At 34.1% G+C, this 21,294-nt stretch overlaps 2 protein-coding genes across 6 annotated transcripts in view; one reads left to right on the forward strand and one right to left on the reverse strand.

Annotated features, from left to right (window-relative positions):
- LOC111057654 (serine protease snake) lies at positions 1-11,433 on the reverse strand. Its single transcript, XM_022345106.2, has 6 exons — positions 11,101-11,433; positions 9,585-9,736; positions 7,827-7,936; positions 5,725-5,978; positions 3,107-3,267; positions 1-379 (listed from the first exon to the last, which is right to left on the reverse strand). The coding sequence occupies exons 1-6, from the start codon at positions 11,189-11,191 to the stop codon at positions 191-193; spliced, it is 957 nt and encodes a 318-aa protein (XP_022200798.2). The 5' UTR covers positions 11,192-11,433; the 3' UTR covers positions 1-190.
- A 111-nt stretch (positions 11,434-11,544) lies between these two features.
- The window catches only part of LOC111057488 (methionine aminopeptidase 1D, mitochondrial), a 29,089-nt gene continuing 19,339 nt past the window's right edge, over positions 11,545-21,294 (forward strand). Inside the window, exons 1-2 of one of the 5 annotated variants that reach the window (XM_039442432.1) lie at positions 11,545-11,648; positions 14,072-14,295. In XM_039442432.1, coding sequence (XP_039298366.1) covers positions 14,192-14,295 — 104 coding nt within the window. In that variant the 5' untranslated portion in view covers positions 11,545-11,648; positions 14,072-14,191. Of the gene's footprint in view, positions 11,649-11,755; positions 12,116-14,071; positions 14,296-21,294 lie in introns of those variants that run through there. The other 4 variants (XM_022344939.2, XM_022344928.2, XM_022344945.2 and 1 more) reach the window with 4 other exon arrangements.

The raw sequence follows: 21,294 nt of genomic DNA on the forward strand, positions 1-21,294 counted from the left end.
TATGTTGTAATTATTTTATTGCTGTACAGACAATGGTATTTTATATACAATATAATAGTAATAATTGTAGTCAGTTAAATAGTCTGCCACCTATATCATATTTTCTTATAGCAGATTAAGAATATAAGCCAAAAAATAAACAACGAAAAGATAAGAATATTCTAATTATAAATGTCATGCTGAATTTGATTCATCGTGATGGCCAAATCGGTTCTGTTGGCCAAACAATATTCCTTATCCACGGCAGAAATGGTGCTATTTTCATGTATACTCCTGGAGTTCCACTTCCACAGTATTTGCCAAATGAAGTGATTCCAACTAAAAACTGGATGCATTCATTATCCCTACTTGTAACTTGGACTGGACCTCCAGAGTCACCCTGAAAATAGAATATTAGTTGAAAAATGGTAGATAAAATATTAGAAGATTGTAAGAAGTGCATAATAGTAGCTTAAACAACTGTCTTATAATGAGGGTGTTCAACACACGAGTTAGATGTAGAGATGTAGACACAAGCTTATTTGCAAACAAGTCAAATGAATACATGAACAAAGCTTCAATACACAGTTCTTACTTGACCAAGAAATAAAACTTGGGAACTCAAGTTCAGCACCACTTACTTCTTTACTTCCACTAACACATTTAACATTAAAAATTGAATTACATTAACTGCATATCAATAATTATTATTAAAAATCCCAATTAAAATGTAATTAGCATTTAATGCTGTAAATCACCCCGAAGACTTCTGCTACTGCAAATTTTGACAAGAGGTTATACAGCTAGATGGAAATTCGATGAGCGATACTATACAAAAATTAATTTAACTTCATATCACTTTCTCCTTGAGTGAACAATTCATGGAGGACTTGCATCAAGCATAGGCACTCATTTTGGTAGTTAATTAATAATGTATACAAAGAATTATCACTAGTAGATGAATAACACAGACAGTTAACATAATAAAAATCAGAGGCACAGCATGAAAAATTGACTGTTCCATCGCACTGATAAGATAGCTTCAATGAAAGCTATCCTCATCTGCGAAAGCTACTGAGCTACTGTGACTGATTATTGTTGACACTAGTAACTGCAGTAAGATAAAACTTAATAACTAACTTATTCTACACAGATTTGTAGGATTTAAACACAATATAAGGCCCGGTTGCACAACAGCCGGTTAAATTTTAACCGTGATTAATTTCACGAAAACCAATCAGAGAATGAGTTTTTGAAAAGACGGCTTTTCTGATTGGTTCTCGTGGAATTAATCACGGTTAAAATTTTACCGGCTGCTGTGCAATCGGCACTAAGTCTCTTAAATAAAGAAACGCTTTTATCCTTGGTAAAAACTATTTGTGAAACAACGTAACAAAACGGCAGCTAAAAATTTACTAATGAGAGTAGCTTTCTTCAACTAACACTTGCATTTGACCTTCAATACACTGTTTGCTTAAAATCACTCCATATATATGGGCTACTTTATTCAAATTAATTAAAACAATATAAAAATTTGTAGTACCCTTTTATTAAAAACTTATAATATTATAAAGTTTTTAATAAAAGGGTACTACAAGTCTTTATATTGTTTTTATTATCTGTTTACATAATACACTGCCTGCCAACTTGGGAGTTTGAGGACCTAGAATTCAGACCTATGTATCTTCTTTAACGTTGGGTTGCGTGCTTAATTAATTTATTATTTTTCATCACATCATATATTTATGAAACACCCGTTAATTCCGAACCATAAGTTATATTAATGTGACATGAATAATGTAATTTTTCATCGCTCAAAACATTGACTGCATGCACTGTTATAAAGGTAATTTACACTTGTTACTTGAATTTACATTGATAGTTGACTTTTAAATTAACTGTGCTAAGCCAGTGAAAGATGAGGTTATTTGTACTATTTTCGTCCATCATAATGTAATTATAATATAATGTATATTATATTATAATATAATATTATGTAGCACATAACAGAAAACACTTTACAGTTTTATAATATTAATTTGAACAGGTAACACGATACAGGTAGGTGAAAAACACTTGAAACTTTTCCGAACTTTTCGGTGGCTTTGCCAACCTTTGTCAACGGTCGTTGTAGATGTAGTCAACAATAATGTAATGTAATGGAAAATAATGAAAGTTTCTAAGTGTTTTTCACCTATCTGTAACGTGTTACCTGTTCAAATTAGTATTATAATATAATTATGTATATTCAAAAATTATATTGCATTATTCCATAGTGAAATTCACTTAAACTGTCAGCACCTATCCTATGGGGAGCAGTAATGTTTCTTATAAGGACTAATAATTCCTTGTTTGTATTGAATCTCACTATAGTCAATAGTCAATAATATTTACACATTCTTCGAGAATAGTAATCGGCTTCATTTTTCCATAATGTACCCTCAATGCGTTTTTATATCAAGCTGTTTGTATTTACATTAAGAATTTTTTCACGACCAAAACTGTCTGATAGTTCAGACTATCGCAAATCTCGCTGTACTTTTAGGCTCAACTCACACTTACGCGACTCAAGTCGAGACGATACTGTGACTATAGTCTCTTCTCGACGCAGCATGTGTTTTCAAATGGTGACACTCAGACCAGTCGACTCTAGTCTCCACGACCTCGCGACTGTGAGATTGACTCGACATGTTGGTGTAGCCTCGACTTGAGTTGCATTTAGTACGTACCATGCATTTTTGATCAAAGTGTTGCTTTATCATTTTAGAAGACAGTAAAAAGAATCTGATAGGACAATATATTCATAATAATTATAAAATGTGTTACATGCTAAGTAGTGACGAATTAGATTTTATATTTTTAATAAAGTAAGGTTAGAAAATAGAGTAGCATGGAATTGAAGTAGTGACAATGAGCAAAAATGTCGTAAGGTCGAGAGACTAGAGTCGTACGATTTGAGTCGAGGTAGTATGAGTTGAGCCTTACTGCAACATTTTTTCATTTTTCTCTCGAAACCATCACGGATACAGGATGGACAAGGATTCACTGTAATTTCTGTATATTTTAATATACAAAATTTCAATTTTTTTATAATTTTGAATAAGTTTGTAATTTTTTGTAAGTTTACCTGGCAGGTATCTTGCGAGTCATTATCATATGGTCCGGCACAGAATTGTCGATCACTGATTCCATCAGGCAAGAATCTGTCTGCTGAATAGTAGGTTTTACACTTCTCATCATCCACCATCTTCAGAGGCACTTTCAACAACGTCTGGCTGGAATCAAGTCCTGTGAAAGGTTCTCAATTAAGTTCAGCTGGACCAATTTATTAATTTATTGATAGATACAATATCATTCTCAACAATGGATGATTGGGAAAGGAGCAACAGACTTAAAGCCCAAAACTGTTTCTTTCCCGAATTTAGATAGAAATTGTCCAAAAATAGGTTATGTTTATATTTCATGATATTTGTCTAGTTATGAGTTCAAAATATTTATTATATAGAAGTTTATAATTCAGAAAAGTTGAAAACCAAATTAAATAAGAATACTTCACTACATCACTGATAACTGAAAAATACTGTATTAATAATTGAAAATTTTGAAACTTGAAAAGAAACTCAAACTTACTCCTAAAACAACAGCTATTATTAATCATTCTGTGATGAAAATTGATTGGACAGAATTACATAAAACAGTTATTATTAATTTATTATTACCAATCCATTACTCAAAGAGGACACAGATAGGCCTTAGAACATCTTGGATAATTCACATATCAAAAGTAATAGGTGTGCATGTACAAGGTTGGGTAGTCAAATGGCACTATTTTAGGTATTAAAATAAAATTTACAGAAAATATTATCAGGTAATGTATTCTAACAAATCGTAAAAGCGCAAATGGAAATAATGGTTTTATACAGAAAATTCTTACTTTTTAAATATTACTGTAGTAAGGTGGCGACCATCATTTTGCACATATTGTTTAAGTCTCATACTGAAATTCTCACTAACACGCCGTAACACCTCTGGTGTTATTCCACGAATTTATTGTGTTTCCCGCATTTTAAGTCCCATATTGTTGCTGGACAGTCTCAAAAATCGTTGACTTGAAAGAATCAACATAAAAAATCACACTAGCTTAGATGGTGTGTACGAGAAGGCACTGAATTTCCTCATTCCTAATGATCAAGTGGTTCGGAAAAAGATTTCTCATAAGGTCAATTGATACTCTGGCTACTTACTTTATGTTGTTGAAAATAAGTTTCAATAATATGTTATTCACATGAAATCGTTGAAGTTCAGGAAGTAGGAAGTTATTTAGCATTTGAATTAAGCGAGCTGATGTTACTGTAACAGCGTGGCCGTTGTCATCCTCAAAAAAATATAGGCCAATCATTCCATTCGAAGACATCACGCATCAGACAGTCACTTTGACCGAATGGAGTGAGTGGCCTTTCATCAAGGTCTCTAGGATTGTGAACAGTCCCAATAACAAAAATTTTGTATACGTGTTGGTGAGAATTTCGGAAATATTTTCTGTGAATTTTATTTTAATACCTACATAGAATAGTGCCATTTGACTACACCACCTTGCACTTTGTTTTGACTTAGTAGTATAAACTATTTCAACTTTCAATGGAAATTCAATTTAGGGTTACCAGTATAATATTACCTAAACTAGTATTATTATGCCGTAGCTTTTTGACCAATTATGTCAATTTATTAGTGTCAAAATAATAGAATTTGATCTTGTTGAATATGATATTTTTCCTAGCAATAATATTATTACATTACGTTTAGTTAATTTCTACCATTATTCGTATTGACGATAAAAACACGAATAATGGTAGAAATTACCTCAACCTGATAATGTTTTAGAGATTTTATAGAGCCTTAACACTAATAGTCCATTAAGTTTAATAAGAGATCTACCAGGTGTGGTAGTCTGATAAGATCTACCGGGTGTCTGATAAATCACTCCCTATTTTTATACAGCTATAATTTCTTTATTTATAAACCAATTATGTTAGAACTACATTTGTTAGATAGAGAACTCCTTGAGGTTGTGTTTAACACAGTCTCTTGACTGTGGAAGAACGAGCCGAAATAGTAGCTCGTTATGAGGTCTGAGGATCTGTGGTGCGAGTACAAAGATGGTGGAGGGCTGAACGAAGGATTCATGCAAAACTGGATGCAAAAACTGTTACAAATTTCCATTCCAAATTACTAACAACATGGAATGTCGCAGATGCAAGACGATCAGGAAGACCATCAACGTCAAGGACAGCAGAGAATGTTGACAGCATTTGTGACATGTTCATGAAGAGCCCTAAGAAATCACTGCGTCAAGGATCTCGTGAAAGTAGTATTTCACGTTACTCTGTTGCAACGATTCTCAAGAAAGATCTGTGTTTTTGCATCCAGTGTTGCATGGATCCCTCGTTCAGCCCTCCACCACCTTTGTACTCGCACCACAGATCCACAGACCTCATAACGAGCTGCTATTTCGGCTCGCTCTTCCACAGTCAAGAGAGGGGGCATTTTTAAACGGAAACAAATGAAAATTGATGTTGAACACAACCTCAAGGAGTGTTTTATCTAACAAATATAGTTCTAACAAGATTGGTTCATGAATAAAGAAATTATAGCTGTATAAAAATAGGGAGTGACCTATCAGACACTCTGTATAGAGTAATAGAAATGTAATCATAATGAAATATAAAATAGAACTAATTCACATACCATATCCGGTTCTGCCCCATCCTGTAGCAAAGACTTTCGAATCGGGGGTGATTAAATCTTCAGGTACTGAGAGGCAAATAGGTCGTATGTTTAACATAGGAACTAAGGTTTGCTCCAATTTTAAAAGAGCTATGTCATTGTAAACAGCAGGAGGATCGTAATCTGAATACACCCAAGTAGCTTCCACTCTTCGATTATACTCGGTAGTGTTCTGTAGTCTCACCATACCCATTTGAACCCACTGTGGTGCACCTCTGAAATTTTAACATTATTACATTAAGAAAATTTAATTTTTCAACAGAATATTCTTTTATTTATTTCAAAGAACATCTATATCTAGTCATTATCATATGAGATTCCACCCTCAAGTGGACTGAATACCCCACTAATATTATTGAAAAACAAAATGTCTATTCCAGAAGAAGCCAACTAAATAGATCTGTGAGACAATGATAGGGCTCGAGTTAGGCACGTAAAGTTAGTAAACTTTCATATTCTACTTGGCAAGGTTCCAAGTTTTATCGTATGTGGAAATAAAATCAAATCAAAATCTGCTTTATTACACAACAAATAAAAAAATATTAAATACAAATAGAAATACAATATTTTTTAAGCCTACTTGATTTTTTCCAATTCATTATGGAAAGAGCGAACTGTGCCCATTGTTGTCTAATTTCCTATACCTTTGCCCATTGTTAAATTTCCTATAGGCCCACCTTTGCGTAGACGCGTAGACTCGAGTTGCGAAATGGAAGTAGTGGATTTATATAAATTTGATAAAATATACATACAATCATGACAATTTATAATGGATGAGAAGATGTTTATAGAACAATGGAATAAATTTGAGCAGAGAGATTCATTAAACTTCAGAGAGAGATGTCGATACCATAAAGTGTAAATATAGCTCCAGTGACAGGCTTTAGACAGCTGAATGCTAAATTGTTACTAAAGCATAGATTCCATTCTGGCAATTTAATATCATAACAATACGACGAGCTGTGCCAGCTTGTTGAGCGACTTTTAAACTTGTCGTCTATTGTTGCAATTTTGGGCTCAAACTGCATAATAGTGGGTGCAATGACACCGTAGATGCCAATTTAAAAACAGCTCCAGCTCCTTGTATATCATAAAAAATGTTACATGTAACCAAAACACTCGTATTTTTGGGTACTTTCGGGAATCTGACCAATAAATATAGTATTTGGGGACGCTGGATATAAATCCGAAATCAGAATCTTATTTACCATTGAATCTTTACTGATAACAAAGTTAGAATTCGAGAGAATAGAGATTGATTGATTGATTTTGTGCTTTAGTTTGCACATTACAATATATACTGGATTATACACTTATATAATATTATTTATTTATAAGGTTAGCACAAACAATACAAAGATCGGAAAAAACAGGCTATTGCCCAAAACTTCTTCAATTTCCTAATTTAGTATAAAATTGTTCAAATTCGTGGGTTGTTCAAATTGTTTCCCTCGTGTATTATATATAGGCTACTAGGTTATTAGCTTACAATGCAGAAAATAATTAAATGAATTTACATAATATAAACAATAATGATAATTATTGATCTGTACATATGAAAAAAAAGCAATTAAGAATTACTGTAACATAATATTGTTTTGTATCTACATAAATTAGTGGAGCTTTGAACATACTAATGTACATTCTTTGGAAAGAATATTCAGAATATTCTTCCCAGTAACTCAACAAAGAGATAGATAATAACTTAATAACTATTTTTAGCGAAATACTAAACCGCAACAACACTTGTTTTGCGGCACATTGGTCTAGCTCTGGCACAAAAAACTGCTAGTTGGAATGTTGTATTTTCATTTCTACAAGTTCCAGTAATTCGATCTCTACTCTTGTTGCTGCGTTAAATCTGTAGTAATGATAGTAATTACAGATTGCTGCGTAATCTGTAGTAATCCTAGTACATTTACTAGGCTTAAAGGTTTAATTTAATAATAAGTTCCCTCAATACCAATCCTTCAATAACATGAGCTTGTGAATATAGCTCCAATCACTTGAATTTCGAATTATCTAAGTTTGATACGTTATTTGAGATAGAATATTCAACCAACCTGCGAGATTTTACACAATGAGCAGCTGTAATGACAAAACGACTACTGATCAATGATCCCCCACAGAGCCATTCTATTTCACCATCATCGCTCTGGTATCCCAGCGCTGCCTGTAACAACAACGTTCCCAAATACAAATCTTTCACAGTTAGGCAATATTTTATCAAGTTTTAAATCAACAATACAAGTGATTTGAATTTTATATATACAGTAATTTTCTACCAACATCTAAATCTTGTAAAGGACATAGGTATTGGTTTACCTAGCTAACATACTACTTGGGAACACAATAAGCTTCGGTTGACGTGTGGGGTTCTTTGAACCTTTGGATCCTTGAATCCGTCCCTTCAAAAACAATAAACAAACATCTGAATCATCCACTGCGTTTTCCGGGAGTACCATTTCAAATACAAAAGCCATAGGTATCAGTAATATTTATTGTTTAACAAATTTCCGCGCACAATCAGGATCCTGCCAACAAAAAGATTCATTCCAACAATATCCTATTGGCTGAAGCAAAGTGCGTTTTACTCAAATGAAGAGTATTTTAGTCTTTATTGACATCAATAACTGGACTGGTAATTGATTTGCAATCTTAATTTGTAATATGTTTGACTGGGTCGCGTGTTGCGCCCTCACAAAGTGACAAAGCCTATTGTATAATATTATATACTTATTGGTCAATAAAGATTGTCATTCTCAAGTGAACACTGGAAGATAGTATGTAGGTGCACAGCTTCGCTCAGATCCTTTTGCAGAGGAGACTTATATACTATTTATGTGCTTAATGGCTAATGTCTAACAAATACCAATACTTTAAAGATTACTTTTAGTATTTTTAGTTACCTCTTACAACAAGCATGGGTCTCTTCTTAAACCATAATTGGGTTCAAAACCCATGTCCTACAATAATACCATATAAACATCATCTCGAAACCTCGTGTAAGATATAGAGGTTTCTCAATAAAAAAAATTTGGCGTTGGAAATTTTCATTACATTTATTATAGCATGAAGATTGAATAAGTATCATATTTCTAAATCAAGTGTAAATTTATTAAAATTGAAAATTTTTCACCCATTCAGATGAAATTACAAGCATTTAAAATGAATTGTGATGAAAAAAGTGCATGTGAAGAGATATAAGTGAACTTGAATTACCAACAAAGATGATAATCTTCAGATCAATGATTGATGTTTAATTCTCCACCAATAATGATGTACAATATTGATGATTGATACTGAATTATTATCCAGTTATGATGAATCAATAACCAGAAAGAGATAAACTGTAAAGGTGCGTACAGATAGGGTGCTCCGCCCTCGTTCCGCCATCGCTCCGCACTCGCACCGATCATGAACGTTACGGGAGATGTAAGCTCTTCTCGCGTTCCACTCTTGCTTCCCGGTCGATTATCAATCAATCTGCTCGAGTGAAGTTCGATTGCGGAGCAGAGCGAAAGTCTGTACGCACCTTTAGATTGGTAATCAAAACTTATGGTAATTAAAATTGGATATACAAGTCCTGTACTCTAGCAAATGAAATATCTTGATGCCAGAATGTAGTATAATTATGTAGGTTATGATATTGATGGAGAAAGCAGGTTGCTCCTTATGTGTTTGATTTGATACAATAAAAAGAATCTGTCTATTATTACAGGACAAAGCTATCAGGTTTTATGAAAACTGAGAATGTTCATGAATTGGTTTTCGATGATAACGAAGTAGTTGGTGAATAGAATAAGTTACTTTTCAATTACCATATGAGGGAATTCTCCAGGCTCAGCAGTTGTTCCCCCAACAATTAAAGGGTTTGATCTGGTACACAGATCTGTTTTCAACCTAAAAGGAAATATATCGGGGAGAAGAGGCATGGCCTGAGTCTGTCTTGGAGTAGAAAATTGTCGACATTCTGTAACAAAAATAGATAAATTACAATCATCTCATAGACAGCAAGTAAGTTAAACTTTAGTTATGAGAATAAGGCCTGTATTACATAAGGTAACCTGGGGCCCGTTTCTCGAAAGTCGCAAGTTGAAAATTCGACTACGAACGGAACAGGTGACTGAATTAACTATTAATGAAATTAGCCATATGGACTCTGTCGGACATTCTTTTGAATGCTATCTCGTGGTGCTGCTACTATAACATAATAACGAGCTTATTACTTTTAGGAACATCATATGTTTTTATAGGGTCATGATATTCCTCAACCCTCAATCATTTGTTACTAGATAGGTAACTTTCAAAAATGCAGAATTTACATTATGAAGTCATTATGAAAAAAAAACATTAGTACTCAACCTATTGCATTAGTGAAAATTTTGGCTGGTTTTCACTTGTGAAAAGCCTATTGAAGGAATTTAATAAATATCATAAAAATAAAAGGTGACTATAGCTGGTGAATTTCAAATCGCTGGTGGTATAATCATAGGTGTTTGAAGGATATTTTGACATTGCCAATGTGAAAAGACAGGTAGCTTTTGTTTTTAAAAAACACAAAGAAAACAAATTCTGTACAATTTACTAGTGTAGCCTAAATGTCACTACGTGGCTGGTGTCCCAGTGTTCCTGATGACCCACTGGTGTCAAAGCGCCGCCCACGGCGCAACCGGTTTAAATTTGAAAGTAGTAATAAAGGTACGACAATAATAATGATTATAGAATTATAATTAAAATAAAACAATATAATTATTATTACGACACGATTATTATTATTACATATGATGCAACTGTGCTATTCGCCATATCAGAACTTTGCAAAACAATTGCAACAGTGAATAGAAGGATGTTGCATGGTTTCAAACTGAAACCAAGATGAAAGAAAGCAAATAATTGGATGGCAACCTATTTGATTTAATATCAACCATCGACAATAAATTGTAGTATTAGAAAAGTTGCACCGTGGGCCCAGAACGTATATACATAGGCATTCAAATATCGCCTAAATTTCGACCGCGTTCTAATGACTGTAGGCCTACAGTAGCAGCACATTGATGATGGAGGTTATCACTTTGATAACAAAAATATACAACTCATCACTGTCAGCTGTAGCCTACTATTTTGATGTCACGAGTACCGTATTGTTATTTTTCAATGTACCTTTGCGTTCCATAGCCAGTTTGAGAATGTGTGCTAGAATATTCGGTTTAAAAAGAAATATAAACTTTGTTATAAAAATTGGACCGTATGAGTGAGGTAACCTATCATTAATGGGTTTACCTCCTTTTAGAATAATTATTAAAATATTATTCATAGATTGGAAGATTATATTACCTTCTTGATCGATCGAACGCGGATGACAGTGAGCTATCCATGCATCCAAAATTATAAAGATAATAAGTATCTTACTTCCAAGAATGTCCATGCTTCTGAGATAACGGCTACATAACTTTTGCAAACTACCATTTTTACCTCACATGTAACTCATAACCAATTTTGACTTTTTAGAAATGACAAATGACATTTTAGCGCGTATATTTCATAATCCTATTAAATTTGTTCTTTCACGAAACTTTGGTAACTTCAAAAAGTTAGAAAGTAAACAAAAACTGTTGTGCAAGCGTGACGTTACTCGGAGCTGTCGTCTGCAGTAAACCATCAAGTAATCAGCTGTTAGTTCAAAAATAAACACTTGGTCATCTGATCCTAACACAGCACCGTAATACGCATGTGTAGGTAACGTTTCCATCTAATCTGTTTTATGAATTAATTACTGATTCTTTGTGATGATGGTTACTGAGCACTGTGATTGGACATTACGAATCATCAACATTTTACCATTTGAAATCAGAAGCCCAACCTTCCCTTCTACTAAGATAAATGTACATTCATTTCACTATGTAATTTGGAATCAGGTTATCCATATCGCAATCAGCTGACCGTTGCCGTTACCGGGTCGTTAGTTTGTATGTTAGGTTTTGATTATGTACGAAGTAGACAGTTCGAATATTTTGAGGTTAGGTTATTCTTGATAAATTTTCACTATTTTCACAACGAAATCATTTATCTCTCATTAATGATTTTCTACTGAAGTTTAGTATGATGTCAAAATGCTTCTTTTATAATTCAATTTGATTTAGTGGAAAAGTGGGAGGCTTGAAACATTTTTCATATTTTATGCCATGAACTATTCTTAATTTTAAAATTCAACTGTTCATCTATTGGATTTTATCCACTGAACCTTTGAGTATCATCTATGCATATCCTGTCTGTTATCGGAAATTGTATATTCTTTTCGCTACACTGCACAGAATGAGAAACCCTACTATTCCTGGACAGGTTCTGCTAGGTTAGAAAGATACCATTTATTACCAACAGTGTAAATAAAAACAGCTGATCTCAATTTGTGCTCAGAAAAGTCAAGGTCAGCTGCGATACCCGTCCCGAAAGTGCTCACTGAAAAATCATGCTAGCCCTGCAAACGGCCACGTGACTTTAATATCTATTTCATTCAATACTCACCAACACCATCCTCATATTTTTTGTCTCGAGGCTTCCCTGGTAGGGGAGGCTTTTGAGGCACTAATAATTATTGAGATTACAAAAAATACTGAATTTCCATCAAAACTGAGATACTTATTGAAAGGGATTAAAAAACTCGAATTCCAGCTGTTCTGCATACAACATTTTCAAATAAAATATTAATATTAGGAAAGGAGTAATATTAATCAATTCATTGATAGGAAACATTGGAGGGGTGTTTGAGACAGTAGGCAAAACCAAAGGGAGTCTGTGTCTCAAACCTCCCTAAACCAATAATTATTGTCTCAAGCCTCCCTTGAGTACATAAATTTCGTAATCGCATTAATTAAATTTTATCTTGATACTATTAGGAAACTTGATCATTAACAGCATTTTTCATGACTTTGTGAATCGTTGCTGGCTCTCCAGTACAAAACGTCTCAGTCTATAAAGATCAGGACCAGGACATCATAATTATACACTCCTAGATATTACATCGATTGCTTCATAAACATTAATCATCATATTGAACTTTGAAGAAACAAGACATCAATTCAAATTCAAATTTCTTTTATTGTTGTGATCATCGATACAATGTATAACAAAATCATAAAATACAAAGTATAAAAATATGAGAACAATACATATAATATGAGATCAACATAATAAAATATAATATATCCATAAAAGTCATTTTACATCACATATTTTAAAATAATTCATTCCTGTTATAAGGACATTTTTCAATAAGATAAGTTTTTTTTACTTTTAAAACATTCAAAATCGTCAACCTTGAGACTATCTGGCAGGTAATATTATAAAGTCTTGTACCAAATTCAATAAAACAGTTCAATGTATAGGAATAATTACACTGATTCAGTCTGAGTGAAGAAGCATTTATTCATAAATACCTGACTGCTATGTCGTAATTAATTGTTCAAAAGTGATTATTTAACAAGCAGTTCGTAATGGAATCAAACATTGAAAAGCATTTCTTGTATGATGGCTATGAACAGAGCTATTCAAAGCAAGACAGGCTAAGCTTTTCTTAATGTATAACAAACATTCCAGCGCATAAAAAACATGAATTGGCAAAATTTTATAATGCTTGAAGAATGGTTTTCAATGAGACCGACTAGGAACACCAGCAATAATTTTAACGGCTCGCTTTTGCAAAACAATCAGTTTTGTAACATTACTATCATTTCCCCAAGTATTAATACCATAAGCTAAATGACTATGCACATGAGCAAAATAAACAGTTTTTAACACATAAGAATTGACAATAAATTTCAAACGATTAAGTAGAAATATACCTCTTGACAGCCTGCCATGCAACAAATTTATATGTGACTCCCACTTAAGATTATTTTGAATAACTATGCCTAAAAATCTGGAACTATTTCTGTTAGAATTGAAACCAAACTCCAACATCTGAGTTTTTTCTTTGTTGATTCATAGTGAGTTTGCTGCTGTCCAGTCGTCAATTAATACATCAACAAAACTATGAAAACTACTAAACACATTGATAGGCCTACTTTTAATTTGTACTGTCAGATATTCCGCAAACATAAAAGGCATTACAGAATTGGTACTTACGGCAGCAGGGGAATCATTTCACTACAATCAATCAAATAAATAAGCTTAATATTTATCCAGGCTGGCAACAATGGGCTGGGAATTCGAATTCTAAATCCAAAGATACAGCATTGTCTCAAGCCTTCCACTTTCCATATTGTAATGCTTCAACCTCAGAATTGTTTATTCTTTTTCAAATTTTCAGTTTCCAATGAAATAAAGGGAGTGAGTGTTTTGTATGTAGGCTACGTTTAGTTGATACACATATTCTCACTGTACGGTATCATAGGCGCTACCGGTACCCATTATTCAAAGCTCCTCAAAAATGACATCAAAAAATTTATTTGGACTGATACAATCTATTTCAAAGTTTTGTGGGGAGAGGCCTGGATTAAGGCTTGGAAATCGAGTTGGTGTAGTCACTCAAAGGTATGTTGAATGTATCATACTCTCAAAATGCATGCAATCAAGTATCTGTGCAATTTCAGTAAATTAAGGTTTCCTATCAGCTGCTACCTCAACGCATACGCCAGAGATTTTTTTATTAAAGGTGTGAATACTTACCATACCTTTTTTTTGATAAGGGTGATGCCCACATGAGCCTTAAGGTACGCATATAACAAAGAGGTGAAGATGTCATTAATGGAATATGTGAAGGTGTGGAATACGTGAAAGTTCCCTCATGATACATTTCCACCAACACACCAGATACAGACTATAGAGACAAAGGCTGTAATTATAAGTGTGACCGCGACGGTCAGTGTAGTGCTTGAGTACGAGTGTCTGTGGGTGAAGTGGTCTTGAATGGGCCAATGAGGAAAACGTCATCTCGATTAGTAGTCATCCAGCAATATGAAATTTTGAATTTCAAAAGCAGCTTTTCAATACCTGTTTAGGCCTAAACACCCACACCCATACCTTCTTGTCATACACTTTCTCATAAGAGACAATGTGTTTGCTCCTACTCGCATTCTTATCACCCCACATCTTTCTCCACACCTTTTTGACATACGAGTACCTTCAGGCTTGTGCGTGAGTATTGAGGTGGATGATTATTAGAAATGGGTGAACCTACAGTTTTAGGTGGGTTCTGAACCACTGGGAAGTGATTTTCCAACTCATGAATCATATTCATCATATTCAGAGGAGTGGTCAAGTGGTCACTCTTTCAACAGGTGCATGATTCTTAAGGCTGTGCAAAGACTAAAAATAAACTTTCTACTCGTGATATTTTTCTATGCTTTTCGATTTGTATATCATCAAGCTATCAAAATGAAAAGGTTCCTCAGGAAAACATTTTTTTTCGATCATTACTTTTTGAGATATGAGCGCCTGAAGTTTGAATTTTTGGGACAGAACATTTCAAATTCAGTAAGATATAAATCCATGAGATTTAGAGGATGGATTCTTCATGGAATTGTTGATCTAGTGAAACAAAAATTTTCTGAAATATCAATTTTTGAAAAGTTATTCAATTTACCAAAAATAACTCAACTAAAAGTTAACAATACCATGGAGAATCCATTCTCTAAATTTCATGGATCTTACCTAATTTGAAATGTTCTGTCCCAAAAATTTAAACTTTAGGCGCTCATATCTCAAAAAGTAATGATCGGAAAAAAATGTTTTCCTGAGAAATTTTTTTCATTTTGATAGCTTAATGATATACAAATAGAAAAACTTTGAAAAATATCACGAGTAGAAAGTTTATTTTTAGTCTTTGCACAGCCTTAACTTATCCAAGCAATAGCTCATTATTAGCACAAACACTGAGTCGAACCGCTTCCAACTCATGTTCTTATATACTTGTAGTAATTCCTATAGAAGCCTCGGTAGTCATTTGTGTTATCTGATTCATGTGGAGGTCAGACATCCTCCCGAAATTCCGTCATGGAGTAGTAAGCCTTCTCAAATAGCTGACTCTTCAATGTTGTCTTAAAGATCACATGCGTGTTTTGTTTTTTTGTTCTGTTAATCAAGGATGTATTATGTATCTGATTAGGATGGCAACTCCTATTTGTATGAGTTCTTGTATGCGTGAATCAAAGGGGAGTGGTTAATTTGTTGTGAACCCTGCTGGCGAAGTTCTCAGTACTGGACAAGGCTAGCATGTGTACGTTCCCTAACTGCCTAGTATAGTGCTGATGAATGCTAGAGTTCCTCTCAAAATATTCAGGATATCTCAGTATCATAGTCACCGACTCCAGGATGCAAGTTGCAGTCAAATTTAATATTTGTAACCTCTTGAATATTGATCTATAATGTTCAATAGGCCTATACTGTGCACCATTTATTTGTTGTACCTAAGAATACTCTTCACGTCTCTGTACAATGCCCCAAGATTACAATTATTGACACTTGAATGTCCATTATTTTCTGTGGGCGGCGTGAAAGGCATCAACACTTTATTTCGTCTCTTGACAACATTATTGATGTGCTCCTCTCATCGCAGATTGTCAGAAGTATATACAAAGTATTCAGAATTTTGGTTTAATTGGATGTTGTTTTATTAATCCTTGATAATTGGGAAGTTATTTATTTGTATATTCTATAGTGAAGTTCACGTTATAATGACAGTGGATAAAGTAAGAAGAACAATTTTGCTGATCCTCTGTCTTGTCCATGCCTTCTATGGAGGGTAACTAATACCGGTTTATTGATGTAATTAACTGTTCATTCTCGTTTAAAATAATCAAATATATTTTATCAACCAAGAAATTATATTTTCAATGATCTCATAATGGATATTCATAATCAAGATCAAATATTTTGTTAATTAATTATATTTCTACATTTTTAAAAAACGATCTGGCAACAGAGCAAAGCGAGAAAGAGAAGGAGCTATCCGCTTTGTTGAATGATAGACAAGGATAGTAATACAATTGCTAATCAAACGCTGCCATTATAACGTGGACCTCACTATAGTAATATGCATGAATTTCTATTCATTTCATTGGGAATTGAATATAGATTATGTAACAATCTTCCATATAAAAAATATAGAAAACTCTACTTCTCCTTTCCCATTATTGAGTGCATTGCTTCATAGATAGTTTGCATTTCTCCTTTAAACATCCAATTGAGATGAATAGGATTTAGCCTCCTCGCTATAGTGCAGCCTGACTTTATTACACTAGGACACTAGTGGTGTCTGTGTGGGATCGAAGCAATTCGGTTCAATGCACTGTATTCAATAATCTCAGACATCAGTTTAGTGCCCAGCCCCAGACATACAGGAGGATTCTCACACGTGAGTACCATGACTGCAGTGACCATACGTGAAATGTGCTCTACTGATCTTTGGCAGCCACACTCAACAGTGCTTTCAGCCTTCACTGTTTTCAAGAGCTGATCCATTATTTGGAATCAGTTTTTGTGTTGATTGGTTATTTGATTAAAAGTTAGTGAGTCATATAATAATAGAATTCAAATTATTTCCAGTCAACCCACAACCCCTAAAGCACAAGTATAACTTCACAGACGGTTTGTTGGTGCTACAGTGCTTAATAGTCACTGCACTGTCAGCACTGCATCGGATGAGTGGAAGATGGAAATTGTTCCACTTGAACTCATGAAAGAATATTTTCACCGTTCAGTTCACGTTCAATGTCACTGTTTGTTCGTGTGAGAATCAAACTTATTTAATGTCCCTATAGTTTAAGAGGGTGTCATTTGTGTAAGTGTGAAATCTGATGAAAGTGCGAGTATTTCAACTTTTTGTTTTTGTGTTTATTATACAATATTATCAACACATTTCAAATATTATTAACCTATTGCCATTTGGAAGCTGTATATCCTAATTCTATATTTTTGAGTTATAAGTACCCTGGAATCAATATTGCAACAATGACAAGAAAGCTCTCAGAATTTGAGGATGTATATTCGATATTGTATTGATTCATTCAGGGACAAACAATGTTTGGAACTGTAAAACAGATGATGAATTGGGAGAAAAAATGTTTCCTTCATTATGAAATTTTTTACCTCATATTAATTACCAGACTCAGATAGGTACTTCATCTATCACAGTTTCATATAGGACCTTTGAGATTGGCTTATTTTTTTTAAATCTGAAAAAAATCCTTCGGGGACCTTTGTGGCATTGCTTCATTGTAACTAATAAGCCACTGTTTCATAGAGGACCTTTGAGATTGGCTTATTTTTTTAAATCTGAAAAAAATCATTCGGGGACCTTTGAGGTATTGCTTCATTGTAACTAACCACTGATCTATAGTTGGGTAATCTTAGATTAAGGCTAAAGGTCTATCCACATTAACCTATTTTTATCTGTAGAGTGGCAGAGCAACAGAGCACAAATATCTGAGCGTCCGCAGAGTTTGTATTCACATCAAAAAACATCTGTGGGCCGACAGAGCTTTTTGCTCTGTTCTCAATTGTAGTAATGTTTAGAAGGCGTTTCTTCAAGATCTCTGCCGATTCATCATTTTTCATTTTTTTAAGCAAACGCTAGCCAAATTATTAATTTCAAGGCGCTGAATCCGAATCTGAAATTAGAATTTTTCTATCTCCATTTTTACACGATTTAGGTTTTTGATGAGAGAACTTTATCGAAAGCGTCTGTTTGGATGCCTGGAGAAAATCGCTCCCAGAGCGTTTCGAAAACATTTGCATGCCAGCAGAATTTTCTTGAAAACATCGACTGGCAGATATCGGCAGATATGCAGAGGGCGATGTGAATACCTGCATTGCTTAAGCCGGTGACAGATCTTTTTCCATCCATTCATCCACAGACTCTGCAGAGCTGCCAAGTTTGATGTGAATACTACTTGAGGCTAATCTTACTACCTCGACTAAAATCGTAGGACTCCAGTCAAGAATAATCTATTTTCTCTACCTTACAACTATCTTGCTCATTGTCACTACTTAACTTTGATGTTTAACGCTGTTCATCAAGAGATGATCCATTATTTGGAATCAGTTTTTGTGTTGATTGGTTATTTGATTAAAAGTTAGTGAGTCATATAATAATAGAATTCAAATTATTTCCAGTCAACCCACAACCCCTAAAGCACAAGTATAACTTCACAGACGGTTTGTTGGTGCTACAGTGCTTAATAGTCACTGCACTGTCAGCACTGCATCGGATGAGTGGAAGATGGAAATTGTTCCACTTGAACTCATGAAAGAATATTTTCACCGTTCAGTTCACGTTCAATGTCACTGTTTGTTCGTGTGAGAATCAAACTTATTTAATGTCCCTATAGTATAAGAGGGTGTCATTTGTGTAAGTGTGAAATCTGATGAAAGTGCGAGTATTTCAACTTTTTGTTTTTGTGTTTATTATACAATATTATCAACACATTTCAAATATTATTAACCTATTGCCATTTGGAAGCTGTATATCCTAATTCTATATTTTTGAGTTATAAGTACCCTGGAATCAATATTGCAACAATGACAAGAAAGCTCTCAGAATTTGAGGATGTATATTCGATATTGTATTGATTCATTCAGGGACAAACAATGTTTGGAACTGTAAAACAGATGATGAATTGGGAGAAAAAATGTTTCCTTCATTATGAAATTTTTTACCTCATATTAATTACCAGACTCAGATAGGTACTTCATCTATCACAGTTTCATAGAGGACCTTTGAGATTGGCTTATTTTTTTTAAATCTGAAAAAAATCCTTCGGGGACCTTTGTGGCATTGCTTCATTGTAACTAATAAGCCACTGTTTCATAGAGGACCTTTGAGATTGGCTTATTTTTTTAAATCTGAAAAAATCTTTCGGGGACCTTTGAGGTATTGCTTCATTGTAACTAAGCCATTGATCTATAGTTGGGTAATCTTAGATTAAGGCTAAAGGTCTATCCACACCAACCTATTTTTATCTGTAGAGTGGCAGAGCAACAGAGCACAAATATCTGAGCGTCCGCAGAGTTTGTATTCACATCAAAAAACATCTGTGGGCCGACAGAGCTTTTTGCTCTGTTCTCAATTGTAGTAATGTTTAGAAGGCGTTTCTTCAAGATCTCTGCCGATTCATCATTTTTCATTTTTTTAAGCAAACGCTAGCCAAATTATTAATTTCAAGGCGCTGAATCCGAATCTGAAATTAGAATTTTTCTATCTCCATTTTTACACGATTTAGGTTTTTGATGAGAGAACTTTATCGAAAGCGTCTGTTTGGATGCCTGGAGAAAATCGCTCCCAGAGCGTTTCGAAAACATTTGCATGCCAGCAGAATTTTCTTGAAAACATCGACTGGCAGATATCAGCAGATATGCAGAGGGCGATGTGAATACCTGCATTGCTTAAGCCGGTGACAGATCTCTTTCCATCCATTCATCCACAGACTCTGCAGAGCTGCCAAGTTGATGTGAATACTACTTGAGGCTAATCTTACTACCTCGACTAAAATCGTAGGACTCCAGTCAAGAATAATCTATTTTCTCGACCTTACAACTATCTTGCTCATTGTCACTACTTAACTTTGATGTTTAACGCTGTTCATCAAGAGATGAACTCCTCATTTCTTCATGAATAATCAGTCAGGGTCCAGGTCAGATATAGTATGGTAGGTTAGGTAAGCTAGGGTGGGTTAGGTTGAGAGATATATTAATCAGGGCTCTAGACCGATTCAATGGAGGTGTAAGGCACAACTCACACTTATGCAACTCAAGTCGAGAGGAGACTGCAACTCCAGCCCCTTCATAACGCAGCATGTGTTTTCAAATGGTGACACCAAGGCTCAACTCACACTTATGCAACTCAGGTCGAGAAGAGACTCGACTCTTGTCGAGAGCATGTGTTTCCAAATGGAGACACTCAGACCAGTCGATTCTAGTCTCTGCAACCTCACGACTGTGAGACTGCGGCGACTCGACATGTTGGTCAAGAAGCAACTTGAGTTGCGTAATGCCATTAATTTTTAATACACCATTCAATAACAGCTGTGCTTTCAGTGAATTAGCTCGTGTTTTATTTCTGGTTCAAAATTGTTTCTAATAACTCAATATTTTCAAGTTCTTAGAGTTTATTGAATGTAATCATCCTACTATATTCGGTTTTTAATCAAATCAAATTCAACATTTTTAGTTAATCTATTTCTGGACTGAAAAGTGGACTCAAATCAATTTAAGTTGATAGCATAACCTATCATTTTTTATTCATTCATAACTCTACCTTCATTGTATTATCATTCATCCCATCATCACCACCTAGGCTTAAAATACTTCTAGAAAGTCGCCTTTGTAAAATAATAAATAATAATAATAATAAAGTGAGGTGAGAATTTGAACTTTGAAGGCTTCATGGTTGAAGCACAGAGTAGAATAAAATTTACCTTGATGCTTCTTTTTTGTTTTATGATTTTTAATAATACAAAAAAAGAATTATTAGATAAAGATAAGACAATATATTCATAATAATTATCTTTAAATATGTTACAGAATTTATTTAAC

Source organism: Nilaparvata lugens, chromosome X, assembly GCF_014356525.2.
Source record: "Nilaparvata lugens isolate BPH chromosome X, ASM1435652v1, whole genome shotgun sequence".
NCBI classification, from domain to species: Eukaryota; Metazoa; Arthropoda; class Insecta; order Hemiptera; family Delphacidae; genus Nilaparvata; species Nilaparvata lugens.

Excerpts from the sequence above, each read along its gene's own strand:
- LOC111057654 (XM_022345106.2), bottom strand. The coding sequence starts at position 11,191 with ATGGACATTCTTGGAAGTAAGATACTTATTATCTTTATAATTTTGGAT. Across the intron at positions 9,737-11,100 it reads GCGTTCGATCGATCAAGAAG|AATGTCGACAATTTTCTACT; the intron begins GTAATATAATCT and ends TTTTTGTTACAG. Across the intron at positions 7,937-9,584 it reads CTGGAGAATTCCCTCATATG|GCAGCGCTGGGATACCAGAG; the intron begins GTAATTGAAAAG and ends TTGTTGTTACAG.